The sequence below is a fragment of the Fulmarus glacialis genome, unplaced genomic scaffold, assembly GCF_000690835.1.
Source record: "Fulmarus glacialis isolate BGI_N327 unplaced genomic scaffold, ASM69083v1 scaffold30038, whole genome shotgun sequence".
Classification (NCBI taxonomy): Eukaryota; Metazoa; Chordata; class Aves; order Procellariiformes; family Procellariidae; genus Fulmarus; species Fulmarus glacialis.
This window is the reverse complement of record NW_009228227.1, coordinates 1-19,262: the sequence shown is the minus strand read 5'-3', so window position 1 is coordinate 19,262 and position 19,262 is coordinate 1. Positions and strand designations below refer to the sequence as shown.

Sequence of the window (19,262 nt, the reverse complement as noted above, 5' to 3'; positions counted from 1 at the left end):
TCAGCATCCTGCTATAAAAATCTTAAATTAAATTGTAATTAAAATTGCCATTATAAGCCTGTACCCAATTATCAAGTGGAAGTTACTCAACTAAAGAGAGACATTTCAGCAAGCAGTTGACCAAATGACTTTCTGCCAGGCACCACAAGAAGAAGAAAGGTGCTCATTGTGATAATCCTTCACTGATTAAGATCAGTCACTGTAGCCAGCACAGAACCGAGTGTGCAATCCTTCACATTATTTTTAAAAAGAAAATTCAAAGAGAAAAAAAACATAATTTGTAAAGTGAATAAATATCCCAGGCACCCATGGCTTCATTTATTCTTGTTCTCAGAAACATCGATCAGCAAGAAGGACAGACAGCGTTGTCATCTGTTTGCCTGTTGAAAAAACAAAACAAAACAAAAAACAAAGGTTCAAGTTCTGCTGACAGACTATCTTATCAATTACTTGGATGCTTCTCAACAGAATAGCTTCACTAGCAGACAAGTCACATTTATTTATTTTTATATATAAAATCAAGTTTCAGGATTTGGGACATTTAAAATTATTAAAAACACCCAAATATTTTACCTGCATGTTTTTATAAATCCAATCTGTAAACACAGTCATATTCCCATACACTCCAGGTCTATTGGGACTTGCACAGCCAGTTCCCCAGCTGGTATCTCCAAGCAGCCACCACACGGAGTTTTTCTTAGTTACTAGTGGACCTCCACTGTCACCCTGCACAAAACACAAGCATACTATTAGTGACCTGGCCACCAGGAAAGACACAATCCATTTCACTTCAGGAATACAGGTTAAGTTTCAAAAAAAGCTAACCACCATTTTAAGGTAGTCACTAAAACAAAATGCGATGGCAATTATTGTATTTAACGATGACCGCTTGCAATAGAGATGAAAATTGTTTGCCCAAAGCACCAAATGAGATAGGCATTATTGACTTTCTTGTTCACAAGCGTAATGCTAGGGTATCGCTGTGATTATGAAGCGCATTTGTTCTCTTTCAAGTACCAGATAATAAAACATCCCTGAAGCATTAAAAAGGACTGCGTCACCCTCCTTGGGTATTTAGTGAGAACTCGGCACTGGCAGTTATTCAGAAGATGAAACAAAAGCTCTCTCTTTTAAAGGGATGCACCACAAAAGGAACTAGAAGCCCAACCAAAATGTTACTCAATTTTTTTTGCGTTGGATTCGTTTGTAATTAATAGATGATTAAAAAAGCCTACTAGTAAGACCACAAAAATAATCAGAACATTATTAGGTGTTAATTAGGAATAACTACCTGACAAGAATCAATTCCTCCTTCTAGATGTCCAGCACAGATCATTGTAGGCAAAATCATGCCACTATAGATATAGACAGAATTACACCTAGAACGTTCTATTAAGAGCACCGAAGCATAATTCAAGTTATTTGATGTTTTACCTAAAATTGAAACATGCACAAAAACACACATACAAAGACAAAATTAGAACAAGCATCATATTACGTTGCTATTACAAATCCCAGCAGCTAGTACAGTTCAAGATGAAATAAACTTCCTAGAAACATCGGGATGGACACATCGCACAGAGACAACTATGACATTAAAACTCCCTTCCAAGAGGTCAGTGAGTTACCCTGCTTTGCTGTCAGTGTACTGTAAAGCAAGAAAACATGGCACCTACCTGCCTACTCCAGCCCAAGTCAACTGTGTTATTTACAGGGCTATTAAAAGCACATGAAGACTGCAAGAGGCAAAGAGGACCTCCCCACAGTTTCATGGTCCAGCACAAGCTGCCCGCAATTCCCATATTCAGGGTCCAGCTTCCCCAACACCCCCTTCCCCGCCCAGTACCTCCTCATACTGAAAGAAACCTTTCCTCCCTTTCCTTTTCACTTCTTACAAATTTACTTGCATCATGCTATTTTAGCTCGAGGTGGTGGAAAGGACAGGCTCCTGCCCTGTCCCATGTCCGCAGAGGACTGGCTTGGCATACAGCTACCCTTGTTACAAGAGAGGTGGCCCTGCTAGCCGGGGCACAGAATTGTTTCCCCTGTGAATATTTGTGGGCCCCGGTACTGATTTGAAGCTCCTTTGCAGTCTGCTGAATGCAACACATCACAACTTGCTTTGAGACAGAATGCCCTGTGTAAATATTAGAGGCTGTAAAATGGATGAAAAAATAGCGTATCAACAGATCTGGCTCAAACTGCCCAATAAGCCCATGCAACGGTTATTCGTAGACTGAAGAGGACTGGTTTATGTAGAAGACCAAAATATTCCAGAGCCACTCTTTACCTCCTTGGTACTCTGCTCCCCACCCAGATATCCAGCACTGCTGATTAGGCTGGAACATCATTCCTGGATTAGGCAGACAAACTGGCCGAACAGTATCTACAAAACAAACACAGTAACATCTGTAATCCCAGATGTCCAGACATAATTCAAAACAAATGCATATGAAATATCTCAGCATAAATCCACTTAAATCCATACACACCATGCATTTTCTCTGTACTTTACCTTCCTTGCAGATAAGCAATTCTGTGCAATGCAGGCAGCAGCAGAAAGCTTACCAGCTGCCCTTTCCCAGGTGGCTACCTAATCTTCACCTCAAAGTGAGGAACAAGCACAGTTAATGGTTCTAGATCAATTAATCAGGCTAACTAGAATGATTAACACCAGCTCTTCTGCTCAGTAGAGGACAAAGAAGAAAAACTTCTGACAACTACCTCTCTGCATTCTCTTTGCCAAACCCTGCTGAAAATAATCACAGTGCAAGCAGGATTCAGTGCCAATATACAAGAAGTGTGAAACACAAAAACCTGGTAAACAACAACAACCTGCCTGCTCTCAGCAGCAGAAGACCCGCTCCCGATTACTTCTAGTAGCTTTAAACTGATGCATTGAAATCTAAAGGACCTGTACACAAAAAGAACTTCAAGATTAAATAATGATTTGTCCTCTATTTTTTACTGTTTGCTTACAAACAACCTACATCTACTTTTAAGAAAGGAACTTCTTGTAATGTTTGGTTTTGGGGTTGGTGGGGTTTTTTTCCCAATTGTTATTTGATGTAACTTAGTTTAGGGTTTAGTTAGCTGCTCCACCATTACATCCTGAGTCTGCACATATAGGAGTGGCAATACTTAAGCACCATACAGCATTCTGGGGTAAAAGTACATTATTGAGATGAGCCCAAACTCCTTTACCATATACTAGATTTAAATAAATCCTACTTAGAAAATCAGAGGGTGTGCCCTCTGTCTCTACTTCTACCCTGTCTCTGTCTTTAAGGTGTCTCTACCCCCATTTTGTGTTCTTCTCCTAAGGATCTACAAGGATTTCTTGATGAACTTCAGAACTTTTAAAAGATGTGCCCATTGCCATTGGATTTTTGCCTTAAGAAGAGCAGAATACATACCAGTAAAACTCAGTGGTGTCTCTAACTTCATAAGGGCAACATCATTGTCTTTAGAATCTGTATCATAATCCGGATGGGAAATTATCTGTTGCACTCTGTATCCATTTCTTAAGAGCATCTCATTCTGATTCAGAATCCCAGCATAAACCCTCCAGCTGTACGGGTCAGAAAATCGCCTACAGAAAAAAGAAAGGTTAGAAGGTTTGCTTCTCTGGTAAGGAGTCACAGATTATGACCTTCAAAAAACTGTCTTCAGAAATGGTAGTCAAATGCATGTGCGACCAAGAATGCACATGCATTTGACTACCATTTCTGAAGAACAAGGTAAACAAATTGCAAAACGTCTAACTTTGTGAAAGCTTGACTCTGATTTCATAAATATCTCCAAAAAATCTTTGAAATGGGTTAAGTATCACTGTCTATCCCCTTAGTCACTCAGCACAGCAAATTATAGTCTGAGACTGCAACACTGAAGTCTATTGATTTCCATGGCTGAGGGATCAAGCAGTTATTTCTGAGGTCTCACATGTCAGTGGTATCACTCGCATGTACTATCCAAAGCACGCAAGGGCAGCAGAAGCCAGAATTAGTAAAAACATGATTTAGTGAAGGAATTTCACTATCTTGAGAATGCCAGGGGGTTTTTTGTTTGGTTTTGGGGTTTGGTGAGGTTTTTTAAATGTTAAGCATGCTTCCTAGATGTAATTTAAGTGGTATCTTGTGCTCCAGCACATTTTACAAATGCTCAAGAAACTTCCCACAAGTGTTAAAACTCCCTCCATGAGAACTGCCAAGGCAGCAGCGCTTGCAAGTCATCCCCCCTCAAAAAAAAAAAAAAAAAAAAAAAAAATTAAAAAAAATCAAGACTGAAAACCAGTTTTGTGCCAGCTACAGCTTGGTTGCCAGTCCTAAAGCTTTTGCATACTACAGAGCTCAAATCAGAAAACAAAGGAGAGATAAGATCATCACATAAAAATAAACATTTGCATTCCTCTCTCAAGATTAAGGACAAAGTCATTTCCCCTCGGCTTAGCCTCAAACTGTGATCCAGGCAACCAACCGTTAAAATGTTTTTGCTTAGAGGGTTTTCCCTCCAACAGAAGCAGCCACCTTTTAAACATATTCTGCCGCTGTACTCAACTCTCCTTTATAGGTTAAAAATGTACAAAGCACCAGCTATTTTCCTTGTTGATGCCTACGAAAAGTGCTCCTTGAATAGATATAAATCTATATTTAATACTGACTTGGGCTTTACTACCCTGTGGCATGAAGATACAAGGAAATAAATGTTACAGGCATCTTTAAATTGATCATATCTACAGTTGTGCGATATTTGAGGATTTGGGATTTTTTTTTCTTTTTTTCCTTTTCTTTGTTTTTCCTCACAGTGTAATTCAACATCTTCGTGAAAACATTGTACTGTCTGGCATTAGGTTTGGTGCCTTGAGTTTACCTCTTAAGCTGGGTGGGTGTCTGTGCCCAACACCACCGTCCAATTTAATTTCCACATTTAACAAGTATAATAAGATTTTCTTCCTGTAGAAAGCAGACAGATGACTGCAGCCAGCCTCCTCCAGAACAAATCTTCCCTTAGTACTTGAAAACCATACTGCTACATAGATAAAATACTGCACCTAGCACCTGCATTCAAGGCAGGGGGGAAGGGAGGAATGGTATTTAATTCAGTTTTAAAGCAGAAAGTTGGGAGACTTAAGGAAATTTGTGCATTTCAGCCTGAAGCAAGAAAAATCGCCGTTCGAGAGACAAACGAACGGTCGCTCCGGGGCCCGCGTGGGCAAGACTCACCCTTCCACGCAGTGTGCCGCCGTCACTATCCACTGGCGGGTGATGATGGAGCCCCCGCAGACGTGGGTGCCCTGCACGTGGAGGCTGACCTGCCACGGCCACTGCCCCGGCACCGCCCCGCTGCCACCCACGATTCTGTTCATAACGTTCACGCTTTTAGTGGACAGGCCGCACTCTAAGGAGTCAGTTACACACACACAGGCGTTAGTTAAAGAGCAAGCTGGTCTGGAAGATGGCTTCTGCAGCTCGCTAGCAGAGGAGAGCACAGGCCACGTCCGACCTCTGCACTGCTGGCGTTCGACACGCCGCAGCTCGGGCCCCCGCCTTGGGCACCGAGATCCCGAGTCTCCCATAGCCCAGACCTCCTTTACATCGCAAACGTCCAGATGAGTATTTGGTAGCTGCTGCCCTCGGTTCACAACAAACCATAAACCAGCAGTTCATTCCACCTTTGAGTGTGGTATTCAAGCACCTCTGGCGAGCCACACAGACACACGCCTTTGTGCTGTGCGACAAAAGAGACAACAGCCAGGAGTCGCCTCATGACAGCCATTGCCGTCAGGAATACACTGCCCACCCGACGGCCGCGTGTTGGAGAGCGGGTGCGCCACAGACGTCCCACCACGGCTGCCGGGCGAGGGCTACAGAGCTCCACCGTAGGCAAGTCATTTAAAGGAACCGGTGGCAGCAAAGACAAAAGCAACTGGGCATCCAACATCCTCCTCATCTCCTCTCCCGCCCTGCTCCTTAAACTGCACCATTTGAAACTTGGGAACCAGAGTTAAATCATCTGCCCATCAAAAGGCGGTAATTATTTATCCAGATTCAAAAGGATTTCCCAGCCAGAGCATTTCAAAGCATCAACAAGCGAAAGTTTGAGAAACACAGTCACTTACCTATGCAGCGCAGAGAAACCACATTTCCTGACACACAGGAATCACTGAAATAGAAATAAAAAAACAAACAGGATTTTAGGCACACAGTGAAGCAAATGCTGGGCAAAGTTCACCCTCCGGCTGCTTCCTACCCTTTCCAGCTACGTGCCCTGCCTTCACCCTCATCTTCCTGCTGTGGGTTCCCTCCTTTCTTCACTCTCTCCAGCTACCCTACCAGCAACCATCTGGCCGCCACCATTTCTTGCATTCACCGAAACTGTCACGTGGAAGACTGCAGTCGCCAGTACAAAAGGTTTGTAAGCCTATTGAGGAGCAAGATGAAGAATAGCATGAGAAAAAGTTGAACTGATTTATGAAGTAGTTGTAGAAGAACCTAAAAAAGGGAGCCATGGGAACTTTGCAGGCACAGCAGTCTACAGGTTTAGAAACTAGACACTTCAGAGTTGTTTAATGAGAATAAAAATGATACTTTCCACAGTGAAAGATCCATTAGGCATGCTGTGTGTTCATGTGACTGGAAAAAAAAGCTGAACCAGCTGCTGTGAATGTGTTAGAGCTGGCAGCTATTGTAACCATACAGAAACTCCTGTTGATGGTCAAAGAGCCTTAGAAAAGTATCTTTGACATGGCAACCTTCTAGACAGCATGGAGGGAACAGGATGGAACATCTTCTCTTTTAAAAGAGGAGAGGGAGGACGGAAAAATGACAACTGTGTTTTTAAATAGAAGGGAGAGCAGTTGCTGCAATCAGATTAAAAACAAAGTCTCTTTCCCTCTAACTATCCCCATTGAAAGATGTGTTGCATTACACTACGGGCAGAAGCTAAACCTCTTACAACAGCTACAAAGACCCCTGATAAAAGGAAAGAAGTTCATATTAAACAAAGATACCTGCTATACAGCTTTTTGTACAAGTCTATATTCCCGGCACTTGTGTTCAGCTTCATGTAGCTTTTAAAGCTGACTTCAGTTGCTACTCCTCGACTGTAGTAATACGTATCTCTGCAAAACGGAAAGTCTATTATGAAACCCAGAAGTTTCAGTTTTCAAACAAGCAATAAACTGTGCCAAGCTAGAGCTTCTGACATGAACAACACTAAAACTATGATTTTTTTTAAATTAAATGCCAGTGTCGTAGTACAGTGCCAGAGACTCAGATTCTTTAAACATTTGTCAAGTTCTGTTTCCCATGAATCAGTTACTAGATTAAAATAAAATTCTTATGTAATATGCACACACGGTAGGAATCTTCAGCCTCATGAAACAGGGCAAGATGAAGAGTTGCCTTTGCTGGTACATTTACACAGCATAGCAGAGTTCATGTCCAATAAGTCGTGACAGCCACATTTCTGTGGGACAACGACAGGGGTAGCAAGTGCTGCTGTTCTGCCAGGCCTTCTAGCTGAGGACCAGCTCTATGTAGTTGCTGCTGGGCTGTCTTACTGGTGTTGCAACTACTGGGGTCATTGCCGGTTCAGAGACCTTAATTCAGAGCACCACAATAGAGCGTGGGCACACACACGTTCTGCCTGCCTGGGCAATAAATTCACTCCATTACTCCATGCATACCAGAAGACAGCATTTGCCACCTGCATCAGAGAGAGGCAACATCGAGTATTTCAACCGCAGAAGAATTTAGTCTACAGCTTTATGTGGGGAGAACGTGGGTAGCACTATGGGCCACGAACGATTATGGCGATCTTCCACACGAGCCAGTGTTACTTGTGTTCTGAGAAGACCACGGCTTTCCATCTAATACTGGTGATGACAGGTTAAGTCAGACTGGATGTTACTGAACAATTACAATGATCTGCTACTAACTGAAGTGAGCTCTGGAAGACAGTTGTGAGTGAACGTAGCAGACACAAGTGACCCCACTGAGTAACCACTGCATGCGTGCCAGACCCCGTTACTTGGAGCAACGTTTCATTTTGGTTCTATAACAGCTACCATCGTTAAAATTGGACCCACCTGGGTTCACAAGAACTAGATCACAACTGCTTTTTGTTTCAGATACGCATTCTTAAAAACGGCAAGAGGGAAATTTTAACCTTTCTATGTACGTGCAAAGGCTGACGAGGTTAGACTTACACACTGTAGCCCATGTCTTTACATGCAATCTTCCCATAATCGTCATTCCAGTCATCTTGACAAACAGGATACCAGGATTTGCTGACAGGTGAATAAACTTCCAGGATAAAGTTTGGTCCAAAAAGTCTAACTGCCAGAAATGGAAGAAGGAGAGGAAAAAAAAAAGCAAGAACACCACACGTTATATTACTGCTTTTGTTCTACTTAAAAGTATTGGTACCCATAATATTTGCTTGTATGTATGAACTGGTGTTAATTTAATGCTGCCTTCTACTCAAATTCTGACTAAATATCAAGTAGACAGAAATATAGCAATGACTTAATTCTTTTGTGCAAGGCAATTTAAGAACTACCAGTTTAAAAATGCAAGTGTACAACATAGTGTTCATCTTTTCATTTCAGCTTTTATGCTCAAAATTCTCTTTCATATTCTACCACTGCGGAATATTGCAATAGCCAGTCTTTTCTTATCTTTTATCTACACAACCATACATTTCTTAATATATCATATATCGTGTATAAACAAAAAATAATCTATTCTACTATATTTATATGCTATATCTTAATACACCAAATTTCCCCAGACAAGTGCTTGTAGAGCAAGAATGTAACAAGGAGCAATTAGCTTCAACATTCCATGCCCCTTTATGTATTTATTTGCACAAGAATTTAATGTAAAAGAGTTCAAGCAAAAGAACAGATTGAACAAGCTTCTCCAAAAACCCATCATTCAACCAAATGGAAAGGAACAGCTTTAGAGCATACGCCAGTAAATGCTAGCCCTGCATGAGGCACGTGCAGAATAAAAGTTGCCAGAGAGACAATAAGAGCACAGCCGGAGTCTTCCAGTGTGGCACTGGCACAACACAGGTGTTGGAAACAAGATGCTACAACCTTTGGAATGGACAAATTGATGATCTTTCCACTTTCCATCTTCAGCTCTGCACTAAAGCTTCCCTTGGCATCTTTTCAGTTGGAAACACAGACCAGGCTTTCTTACACAAAGGAGTTATGAAGTAGTTGAAGCATTATTGGGAGAGCGAGGAATGCAAAATATGTGGGAAAAGACGAGCCTGACTGAAGACCACCAGATTTATCACCTGAAGTTCTACTAAGAAGTCAACAATGCCTATTCATTCCAGAGACAATGTTACATTCAGTTTTGCACAAACCCCGTTCAAATTAAAAGATAACGTTTGAAAACCTGATTCAAAGTTAAGCCAGCTCAAACCCCTGAGGTTTTTTTTTTCAGCTTTTCAATTGGACTGGAAACAAACTGAATATCTAGATGTAGGCTTCAAAGCGCTCACACATCCTAAACCGTTTGAGAGATGTAACCTAGGGTAAATGGCCCTGTTGTAACTTAGGCAAGCTTGGGACAAGGCAATTTGCTCAAAAACCCTTGCAGGTGGCTGAAGGTCCCCCCCCTTGACTGCCGGCACTCACCACAGCGGGTTTCATCCTCCCCGTTGGGGCAGTGGCTCACTCCATCACACCACTGCGAGGGCAGCATGCACACTCCTGAAGATCCACACTCTATTAAGGAGCCGAAACAACGATTCTCTACTGTGGGGAAGAGAGCAACACAGCCATTAGGCTGAACATCAGCTTAGCCTCAGGCGGCTACTGCCAACTCTCATCTTAAGTAGTATTCCACTTTGGTAGAGCAAAACATTAGAACGAGCTCTTAAACTCAGAAATGGGAGGAGACCTAGCCTGATACAACAGAAGATGTATTGCTCTGTCCTTTACATCGCTTGTCAGATTAAGTCACTGATGCAGCTGATTGGATTTTGTCCACTGCCTCCCCTGAAGAAGCAAGCACCATTAAGTTGTCTAAAAGGAGTCAGCTTTGCACTGACAAAGCATAACACTTATAAGCAGAAAAGGAGGAAGAAAGCAATTACTCCAATTACATCCTTTTGCTTTCACTGCCATTTAAAACAAGATTACATTCACCCTGTATAAACCAAAGCAAGTAAAAAAAACCCTAAGAACACAAAGTGTCATCCTAATAGCTTTAAATGAACTCCCTTCTCTCGTCCTTTCTTTTCCTGCACAGAACAGAAAGCAGAGACTCCTAAAAACAGCAAATTGGTTTTTAGATTCCTTTGAAAAGTGGCTTTCATTGAAAGACAAATTAAGATAGCACAGGACAAACTTCACTTAAGCCGAACAGAATTGCTCTAGCCCAGCTTCAGAGCTCAGTCACCCTGGTTGGGGATGACTTCCAAGGTGAACGCATCATCTGTGGTACAGCTTACAGTGGTGAGACAGGGCTCACACAACGGTAACACACTTTCAAAGCAAAAGCCTCACAGAAACAAATAAACAGATGTGATTACTTCTGCTCCAAGAGAGATCCCATTTTACCAAAATAAAACATATCTTGACTGTTTACACTCTTGCAGTTAAGGTATACAAATTTACTTCAATCTCCTTCCTTCACTTGAAATTAAGCGAGGTTCAAATTTGGAACAGAGTTCCGTTTCAGAGAGGATGCACAGCAGTGACTTCCCTAACGAAATGCACCGCAGAATGTGTTGGCCACGCACAGCCACGCGCCATCTATCCCCAAGAGGTCAAACTACTCTTTACTAACAGCTACGGCGCTGTACGGTTGTACTGCACTAGCTTTTGCCAGATAGATCGGAGCTTTCCAGAGAAGCCACCTGAATAAGCTGCTCCAGAAGAGTCAAAAAAGCTGATGACATCACTTAACGTCAAAAACATATTTACTTGATGAAGAGAAAGAAAAGTGACAGCAGCATTGCTCATTAAAACGAAAGAAAAAAAAAACAAACATAAACAAAACGGAACCATTAGGAAGCAATATTAGTTCATCTCTCAGGAGGTAGGTAATGAAGACTTTCCTGTCCTTAATTCAGCATAAAATGGAAGATAAGAATGTGTATTTCTAACTTTAAAAGTTTAATACACCTTTTCTTTCAGAACAACAACAAAAAAATTCTTACCAAAATACCAGATGAAGAAAGCAGCAATTGCACAACAAATGACTAGTAAAATGGATAATATAATGACTATTGTTTTCTTTACACCTGAAATGAAAGCAAGGAGAAAAAGAGAAATTAGGTTCACATATAAGGTAATTTCAAGCCACCAGAACTATCTATTTCCTTGACATTAAAAACAGACATTTTTTGCCAGACAGACTTTTCTCCATTCCACCACACTTCCTCCAAATCATTCCTGTCCAGTTACACTGCATCCCAGCCAGCTATTACTTCTTCATCCACGGGGAGATGGCTCCTTCAAAACAGGAGTTGAAAGGGAAGATCCCTTTTATTTGTTACCTTACTTTGGAAGACCTTAAGTCTAAAATGGGAAGAAATCCCAACAAAACTTACTTGATGCACATGTTCTCCCAGATGAACGTGCTACTGGCCCACTGGACTGATGGGTAGCAACCCTTGGGACATAGCTTGGCACTGACGGAGCATTTGTTGTGAAGTACGGGTTAGCACCTACTGGCTGCCTGGCAGGACAGACGTTTTCTGGCTGAAAGCCATGATTTTCATAGTATGGCGGTTGACCCTAAATTATAATGTTGAGAGGAAGGAAACAGGACAAAATGAAAAACAAGAGGCAAGACTGCAATTAGGACAAAATCAGTTTCAGATGCCATTTACATTCAGAACCCTACTAAGTAGTTCTGCCAATGCAGAAATACACCATGCGTGCATACACGTATTAGTGACTCCAATTTACACAGAGAAAGAGATTTACAGTACATGCCTAATACCTCTCACTTTGAATAATAAAAATAATAGAGACTGAGGCTGGAAGGCATATGAAGAGCTCGGTTTCCTGACCCAAAGTAACTCAACCTAAGAAGGATTCTTGAGCCCAGCCCTGCAGCTGGCCGCACAAACCATTGCACTGGAACATCTGACAGGGTAGAAATAAGCAGCAAGGACAGTTTTAGGTGGTACCGTCATCGAAAGAAATGCTGACAAGTAACAGCCTTTGTGTGTGCAGGTCTAGGATAAATGCTTACTGCCCTGTTTTGTCCTTTGACAACACCAGGTATACCTAAGCTATTTCTGAAACGCACCGGCCTACAACAGGTCGTGGAAGAGCTGGAAGAGCTTTAGGAACTAGTTAGAAACCATTCCAATCTATCCCTCCAAAATAAGCTTTAAAAGCATAAATCTCTCCCAGGAGTATCTGAGCATTTGAAATGCTAGTTAATTCAAGCCTCTTACACCTGCCTCACAGTATATCCTTCCCTTTTCACAGAAAAGAAAACACAACAAATACTCCACATTTTAAAAGACTTGTTAATCAGGACATCACTCAATAGGCTCTTACTTGTAAAGAAATAAAACCTCATTAAAAAAAAAAATCAGAGAGGAATATTTGGAATATTTTGTTTACTTACTACAGTAGAGGTCATCTTTCCTTTGTCAGCAGTACTGAAAAAATTCAAGTGTTTGGAAGTAAAGCGTGAACCTATATAAGAAAAAAAAAAAAAAAAAAAACCAAAAACAGAAAACAATCACAACCAGAAGCTTTGTCCACCTTTCTTGTCGGTTTTTCCTTTAGAAAAATGCCAAATCTGGGGGGAAAAAAAATACGGAAGTATTACAAGAGACGGCACAAATTAAGGTGCAGCATGAAATCGGATCTCGATAGCCTCTCAATACAACCTTGAGGATTATACAGTGGCAACTATTCATTAACACGAGCGCCACACAAACCAAGAAGATTAAGTTAGTGCTCACTCTCACTGACAGAATGAGAGTTAAAGAATATCCTGGCAACAACCCACATGGTGTCAGTACTAAGTTCAGGTCCCCCTGCCTCTCTCAACACTTACTCATGTATCGCTCTGAGGTTTATGACACAGAAACGAGAACATGAACAAAGCATCAGGAAATACAAATTCAACTAATCCATTTGATAACGCCATGGCTAGCAGCCCCACAAGCCACGTATTTTTCACTCTTCCGTGTGAACTGCAAACAGTTGTTTTCTTGGTTGTGTGTTGTAGCCACCACACCAAAAACAGGGAGAGAAGCATGGCAGGGAAACAGGATGCCACACCAATATGAAAGTTTTTCAAATAGAGTAGAAGAGAGGAGCTACAGCCAATGTTCCAAGCATATAGCAGTTTATTTTAAAGTTAAACATTAACATTAAGTAAAACCACAGATTAGCAAAGACATAAGAAGCACAAAATGTTTGCTGCCGCAGTTCTAAAATAGGCAGTTATATCCCTCCACAAGCAGTCATTTTAATAAATAATCTATTGAGTCCTCTCATAATGCTACTCTACATGAAAAAAAACCTAGGAATTGCCTCAATTATGCACTGAGAAATACCTTTCTCCCGCTTGCAGAGCAGTACCCTGCACACAGACACACTGCCATGACCCCTGTTGAAAGCCATGATTATAAACAGCAGTTGCATTAAGACACAGCATAATTCTGCCCAAAGTATAAGGTTATGTTTTAGAACCTGTACCAAGGTGTCATCTCACACAAAACTGAACTGCAAATGTCTTTGAAGCAGATTCCAACAGCAGCTTGGCACCTCGAGCGTGCCAATATTTCGTGACAGTTTAGGAAGGCTGATTCTGGTATTTGCTTATTAGCGCTAGCAAAAAAAAGTAAATAATAATGCACTGTCGAACTCTTATTTGTATGGCAGACAGGTGAAAAACAAGTCTTACTCCTACTTACAGTAAGTCCATCAGATTGGTGACTCAGGCTTCAGGACTTCTGCTTTATGTCGCATCCATTCTTACCCAGCTCTTCACAGCAGAGTCGGGAAGTGTAGCTCTGCCCAGACTTAGAGGACAACTAACAAGTTGCAGGAAGATATTTTTGTTCCCTGTTCTCTGAAAAAGAGGGGGAAAAAAAGGATTAGGAATTTTAGTGACAGCAGACAGAAGAATACTATTTGGTGATTCCGAGGTAAGCCAACAGGTACTGTGACCAAAGAAAAACCCATATATTTTTTACATTAACATTTGAAAGGCTTTGCAAATTGGCAGATGATGGTCTTCCTCACTCTTTCTTGGTTTTTGTTTTGTTTTGTTTTTAAATGAACCGAGGAGAACAATATCTCTGTTGCTTAACTGGCTTTCAACCATCACTCCCAATTTAGTTCTTGTTAATCTATTTCCCATCCAGCTTCTGATTAATAACAGTTTTCTGCTATCACACCACAAAATGCAGGAAAGTCATAGGTACATACAGATTTCCATGGTATTACACATACACATTTGCCAGCATATTAAAAACATATTAAAACCAAAACCACTGGGCTCCTGTTAGTTTGCAAACGTTTAAGGCAAAAATCGATGTGTAGCATCCAATAATGATATAATCTAGTTTTCTTAAGCACGCATCGCTGACACACTGCAAAATGTTTTACAAATACATCAAGGGTACTGCAACAACTTCACAGATAAGGAAGCTGGGTCATGGAGAAACAAACTGACCTGTCAAACACTCCCCATCCCAACAACTGCAGAGCTAGAAGAGACTGGTCCGTCTTATCTCAGCCCAACACTTTGGCCTCTAACTCACCTCACACATCAGACAGATTTAAATAGATCCCACATAAAAGTATCATAAACCCACTCCGGTGCAGAAGAGTTTAGTGGGAACGCAGAACTATCCTTCCCTCCCACTGCTAGTCATTCCTCCTGATGTCTGCCGAGCTATAATGGCTCTTTACTGGGTACATCTGAAGAAACAAACCTCAAGAGTCCTTTAAAGTGAGCTGGTGGACTTAAAGTGTACAGAGATTCCCAGGCAAGGAAACAGGGATGGAGCAACCCGCAGCAGGCTTGAAGGTATAGGAGACAGGGCCCAGGGAGCCAGAGCCTTGCAGGTCGGCTTGCTAGCACCTTCTAGCTTTGGAAAAAGTATACCCAAATAATGAAAGGGACCCATCATTCATATGCAGTCAAGCCCTTGAATTTCAAAAACTTCAGTTTACTCCAGTATGGATGGAGCAGAACCAGCATTTGGACCTCCAGCAACACAGAAGGTCCAAAATCGAGTGTGCTTTTGTTTCTTAACTCTGAAAGTAAAGAAATAATGCTACTGTTTCTAATGACAGGCAATAATAAGAGTATAAAACGTATAGCCATCACTGACATAGTATACTGACGAATACAGTGAAACTTACTGCTTCATAGCTCGCAGCTATTACTTGAAATATCTTAGCTTCTTCTCACATATGCCTTAGGAGTGTTATAATTAAAGTTCTGTCATGGGTCATTAAGATTAAAAAAATACATAACTTTTTCCAATAACAGTTGTCAGAATGAAAAAAAAAAAATCCAAACAATAAAAAAATTCGAAAATACTAGATTAATTCAAAACAAATTTAATCCAATAGCTTTTTTAGGTTTTTTATGGATTTCTGCAAATCAATTCTTTATATTCAAGCAAAAGTTGCAGTAGATTTAGTCTGCACTTCATTTGATAACATACTACTTAATTGAATATAGACTTCCGAGACTATTAGTCCTCCAAAGGCTTGTCCTCTTCCCTGAACAGGAGAAGCACCAAGCACAGAGTCGTGCTGCTCAGCTGAAGTGGTCCTCACCGCCACATCCTCCTAAGCCCCTCACCTTGCTACTGCTGGGGGAAGGTGAGCCTCCGCTTTTGCCTCCTTACAGCAGCATCAGGTCATGACTCCTTTATACTAAGTGTGTCCTTCGCTAGCCAGGGGCCAACATCCCAAAAAGACAACAGAAAGAACGAAAGGCAAAGAAACCCTAAAGATTTAACCACGATTTTGCTAATGAAACCAGACTTGCTAGCTTTTACCTTAGCTCTCCATGCAAGAAATAATAATGGTACTTCCTTAGTACACACCATTTCGTAACTGTTAATTAAGAGCAATACCATGCCTTGGAGGCATAGAGTTCCGCAAGTACCACTAGCTATATTAGTTTCCACAAGCTTTTGTATAGAGATCACTATGTGTTGTTTCCATGCCTAGACGCCTAAGTCAATAGGATGGAATAATTCAGATATCCTAATATAACATTCTGAATTCAACTTGGCCAGAAGTTACATTGGCAACTTCCTGCATTTACATATTACTTCAATACATATTTTGTGCTATTTCCTGAAATAGAAACCTCATTAGCTGTTTGCTAAGCTCTATGATAGGTATCTACTACTGAAAACAACCAACAAACCCGAACTAGTTCTTCACAGTTAGACCTACATAAAAGCAACCACATGCAAACAAGGAAGAAGGGAGAGGACGAAACAGTTAAAAGCCAAATGCATGAAGTCAAGTTCAGCTTCTAGAAAGAAGCAGCATAAAAGCATCCAAACACTCTACATGAACACTGACTAACACAGTGTCACATCCAAGAAATCAGCAGTTCCCTTTATCCAGATAAAGAAATGCAGCACATGCAAATGAACAAACTGCCAAAACTCATTAAGATAGCAAAGGAGTAATGCCAGTGCAAAGCTCAACCTTAAAAATGGCAAGCCAACAAATAATGGCTTTTGTTGATGATGCTAGAAAGGAAGTATGCTTTCATTTTTTTTATTCCCAACTGTTTTATGACCACCTAGAAGTCTTGGTAGCGTAACCTTAAACACAATATAACCATGACACAAAGGTTGGGAGGAAAGGGAGGAGCAGCAATAAAAAAAAAAATAAGAAGAGAGAAAACAAGCAAAGAGGTGATTCCAGATTCATTTACATGATCTTTTCACACACTGGGCAATTCCTGCCTCTGCTACCTAGACAAGAGAAAAGAAACATGGCCAAGACTCCTGTTTAACAAGCGGTACTAAAAATTATCATGACTTGCAAATGAAGTATAGAAAGGTTAAAAAAAAAATCCAGTTATGCATGAAAAAGGAAAGGAACTAAATAAGAATTTTCGTCTCATTTCCTTAACAAGATTTCCTTGATACTTCTTTAGGAAGTAGTACTGAATATTTTTATTGCAATGATTAAAAAAAGTGAATGTAATTTACTCCACAGGGTAAAATTTATCTTCTGGAAGGGGTCAAAGACAAATCGACAAGCAACTGAATGTTTCAAAGTCATCAAAATCAGGTTCTTCCAATGTCCTGGCCTTTCGGCTAGCCTTCTCAATAGAGGTAAGCTCTACTCGGCGTGCCTATGCAATAACTTTACACATCTTGCAGAGAAATGTATGAGACTATGTAAATACTTATATGAAAGGTTGCCATTTTTTCGGCATTCTTAGATCTTCTAAGAAATAGCTTTGAAGCTATTCTAGATTAGCTCCTAAAATATCATTAAACTACTTATCAACAGGTAGAACTACTTATCAAAAGGTGTCAAAAAACAGTGCCCCTTGATAAGCACTACCAGCAGCTCAGAAAACAGTATTCCCAAGGCCAGCAAACCAAGATTAATACTACTTCCGCATGCAAAAAAAGTCAGTAAAAAGCTCAGAGCGTAACAGGCTCATTTTAAACAGTTATAGGATGCTGTATTCATACTACAAATAATCATCTATTTGTCTTCTCTGAAAACAGATGTTATCATGAAACTCAGCCTATCACAAGTACATCACATGCCTTTGTTAGGAACGGTGGGGTGGGAAAGGAGGCTGAAAAGCTGTTGCCTAGCTGAGTGGATGATGAGTGGCAGAAGACCCTACAAAAAAAAGCCATTTCTGAAATAAAGAACCAAGGGCCCAGAAGAACCAGATTTGCTGGCATGGTAGGAGATGGACCTATTGGTCAGGCATCCATTGCCCACAGCACCCACCACCTCATGTGCACAGATCAGTGTTGCTAGAGAATGCAGCAACAGCCAGCCTGGCCTTTGGATGCTTTCTTCCCCTACACTACATCCTCAGTGCTGCCTCTGCTCTTCTCCTTCCATGGCAGAAGCAAATCTTCTGGCAGTAAAATTCAAGCCTCTGTCTACAGCACTGAAAGTCTCTGGCAAGGAAAAAAGCTCTCAAGAACACTTCTTTACCATATTCGAGTTGCAAATGAATATTGTATGAATGTGGTGGTAGAAAAATAAAATCTAGCAATGTTAACAAATCAGACTTATTTAGATATTTGTCCAGGTCCGCTGTTTTCAACCTGTGAACGAACAGATCCTGAGGAGCTGTAAACCACTTCCAAGGGGTCTATGGCAGATAAGAAAAGCAAGCCTGCTGGCAGGAGGTTTGAATTCACTCCACGGGGAGGCTCGTATTGCCAGAGACAGGTTTAGGGATCCATGCATCAAAGACATGGGAGAAGTACTGATGTAATAGCACGGACACAGCTGAGCTACCTTCATGGTACTGGAACTACTCAGTGTGGACCGACCCTTGACTCACACAGGAGGAAGAGCCCATATCTCCAGGAACGGCAACTCCAAGAGAAATATTTTGACCAGCATCCTAGAATACTGTTTCGCTTTGTTTTTCCATCAACATCCAGGAACATAGTTTCAACTTACTTCCATTTTCAGGCTAGACTACCACGACAGATTTGCTCTAGGCTGACTTTCTTATGTACCAGTATAATTTTTAACAGTTTAAGAATGAAAGGAAAAAGGAAAAAAGACACGTTAAGTCCTTCTTTGACACCAAATTTTATCTTAGTCCACCTGTCTTTTGGCTTTACATTTACGTTGATACGCATAGGTAACAGCCGCAACTGCAATCATTTCCCAGTTTCATTGATCTATGCCACGCACGACGTCCATCTCTTCCCCCGCCTAACACTGCCGTAGTTGATGCAAATCATCCTTCAGAGGTGAAGCTGCTTCCTTTGGCTCTTTCTAAAGCACTAAAGGCATTAGTGTCACTTTACTCAGGGCAAACAGGGATACTTAGGACAAAGGCACAATGTGAAAATAGTCTTTTAAATTCATTGACACCCACCCACCCACCCAGAAACGTGAGGTGAAATTCGAGGTCTAGGTAAGCTATGATCATCAGTAAAGCCACCTGAGGGGAGGTGCAGAGTGGGGTTGTTTTCAGCATTCAAAGCTTTGGCCCAGAAGTTTCAACGATATGGCTCCTGTGGGAAGGCGCTCTATCAACAAAGTTACTCTTCCAAAA

General features: G+C 41.1%; 1 protein-coding gene across 1 annotated transcript; it reads right to left on the bottom strand.

Moving 5' to 3' along the window:
- Positions 1-245: 245 nt before the first annotated feature.
- Positions 246-12,626, bottom strand: TMPRSS2 (transmembrane protease, serine 2). The gene is made up of 13 exons (XM_009583418.1): positions 12,612-12,626; positions 11,578-11,764; positions 11,185-11,268; positions 9,656-9,775; positions 8,210-8,339; positions 7,010-7,120; positions 6,119-6,162; positions 5,223-5,397; positions 3,417-3,592; positions 2,291-2,386; positions 1,292-1,434; positions 574-726; positions 246-380 (listed from the first exon to the last, which is right to left on the bottom strand). Exons 1-13 carry the CDS (start codon positions 12,624-12,626, stop codon positions 369-371), a joined length of 1,446 nt encoding a protein of 481 aa, XP_009581713.1. The 3' UTR covers positions 246-368.
- Between the last annotated feature and the right edge of the window lie 6,636 nt (positions 12,627-19,262).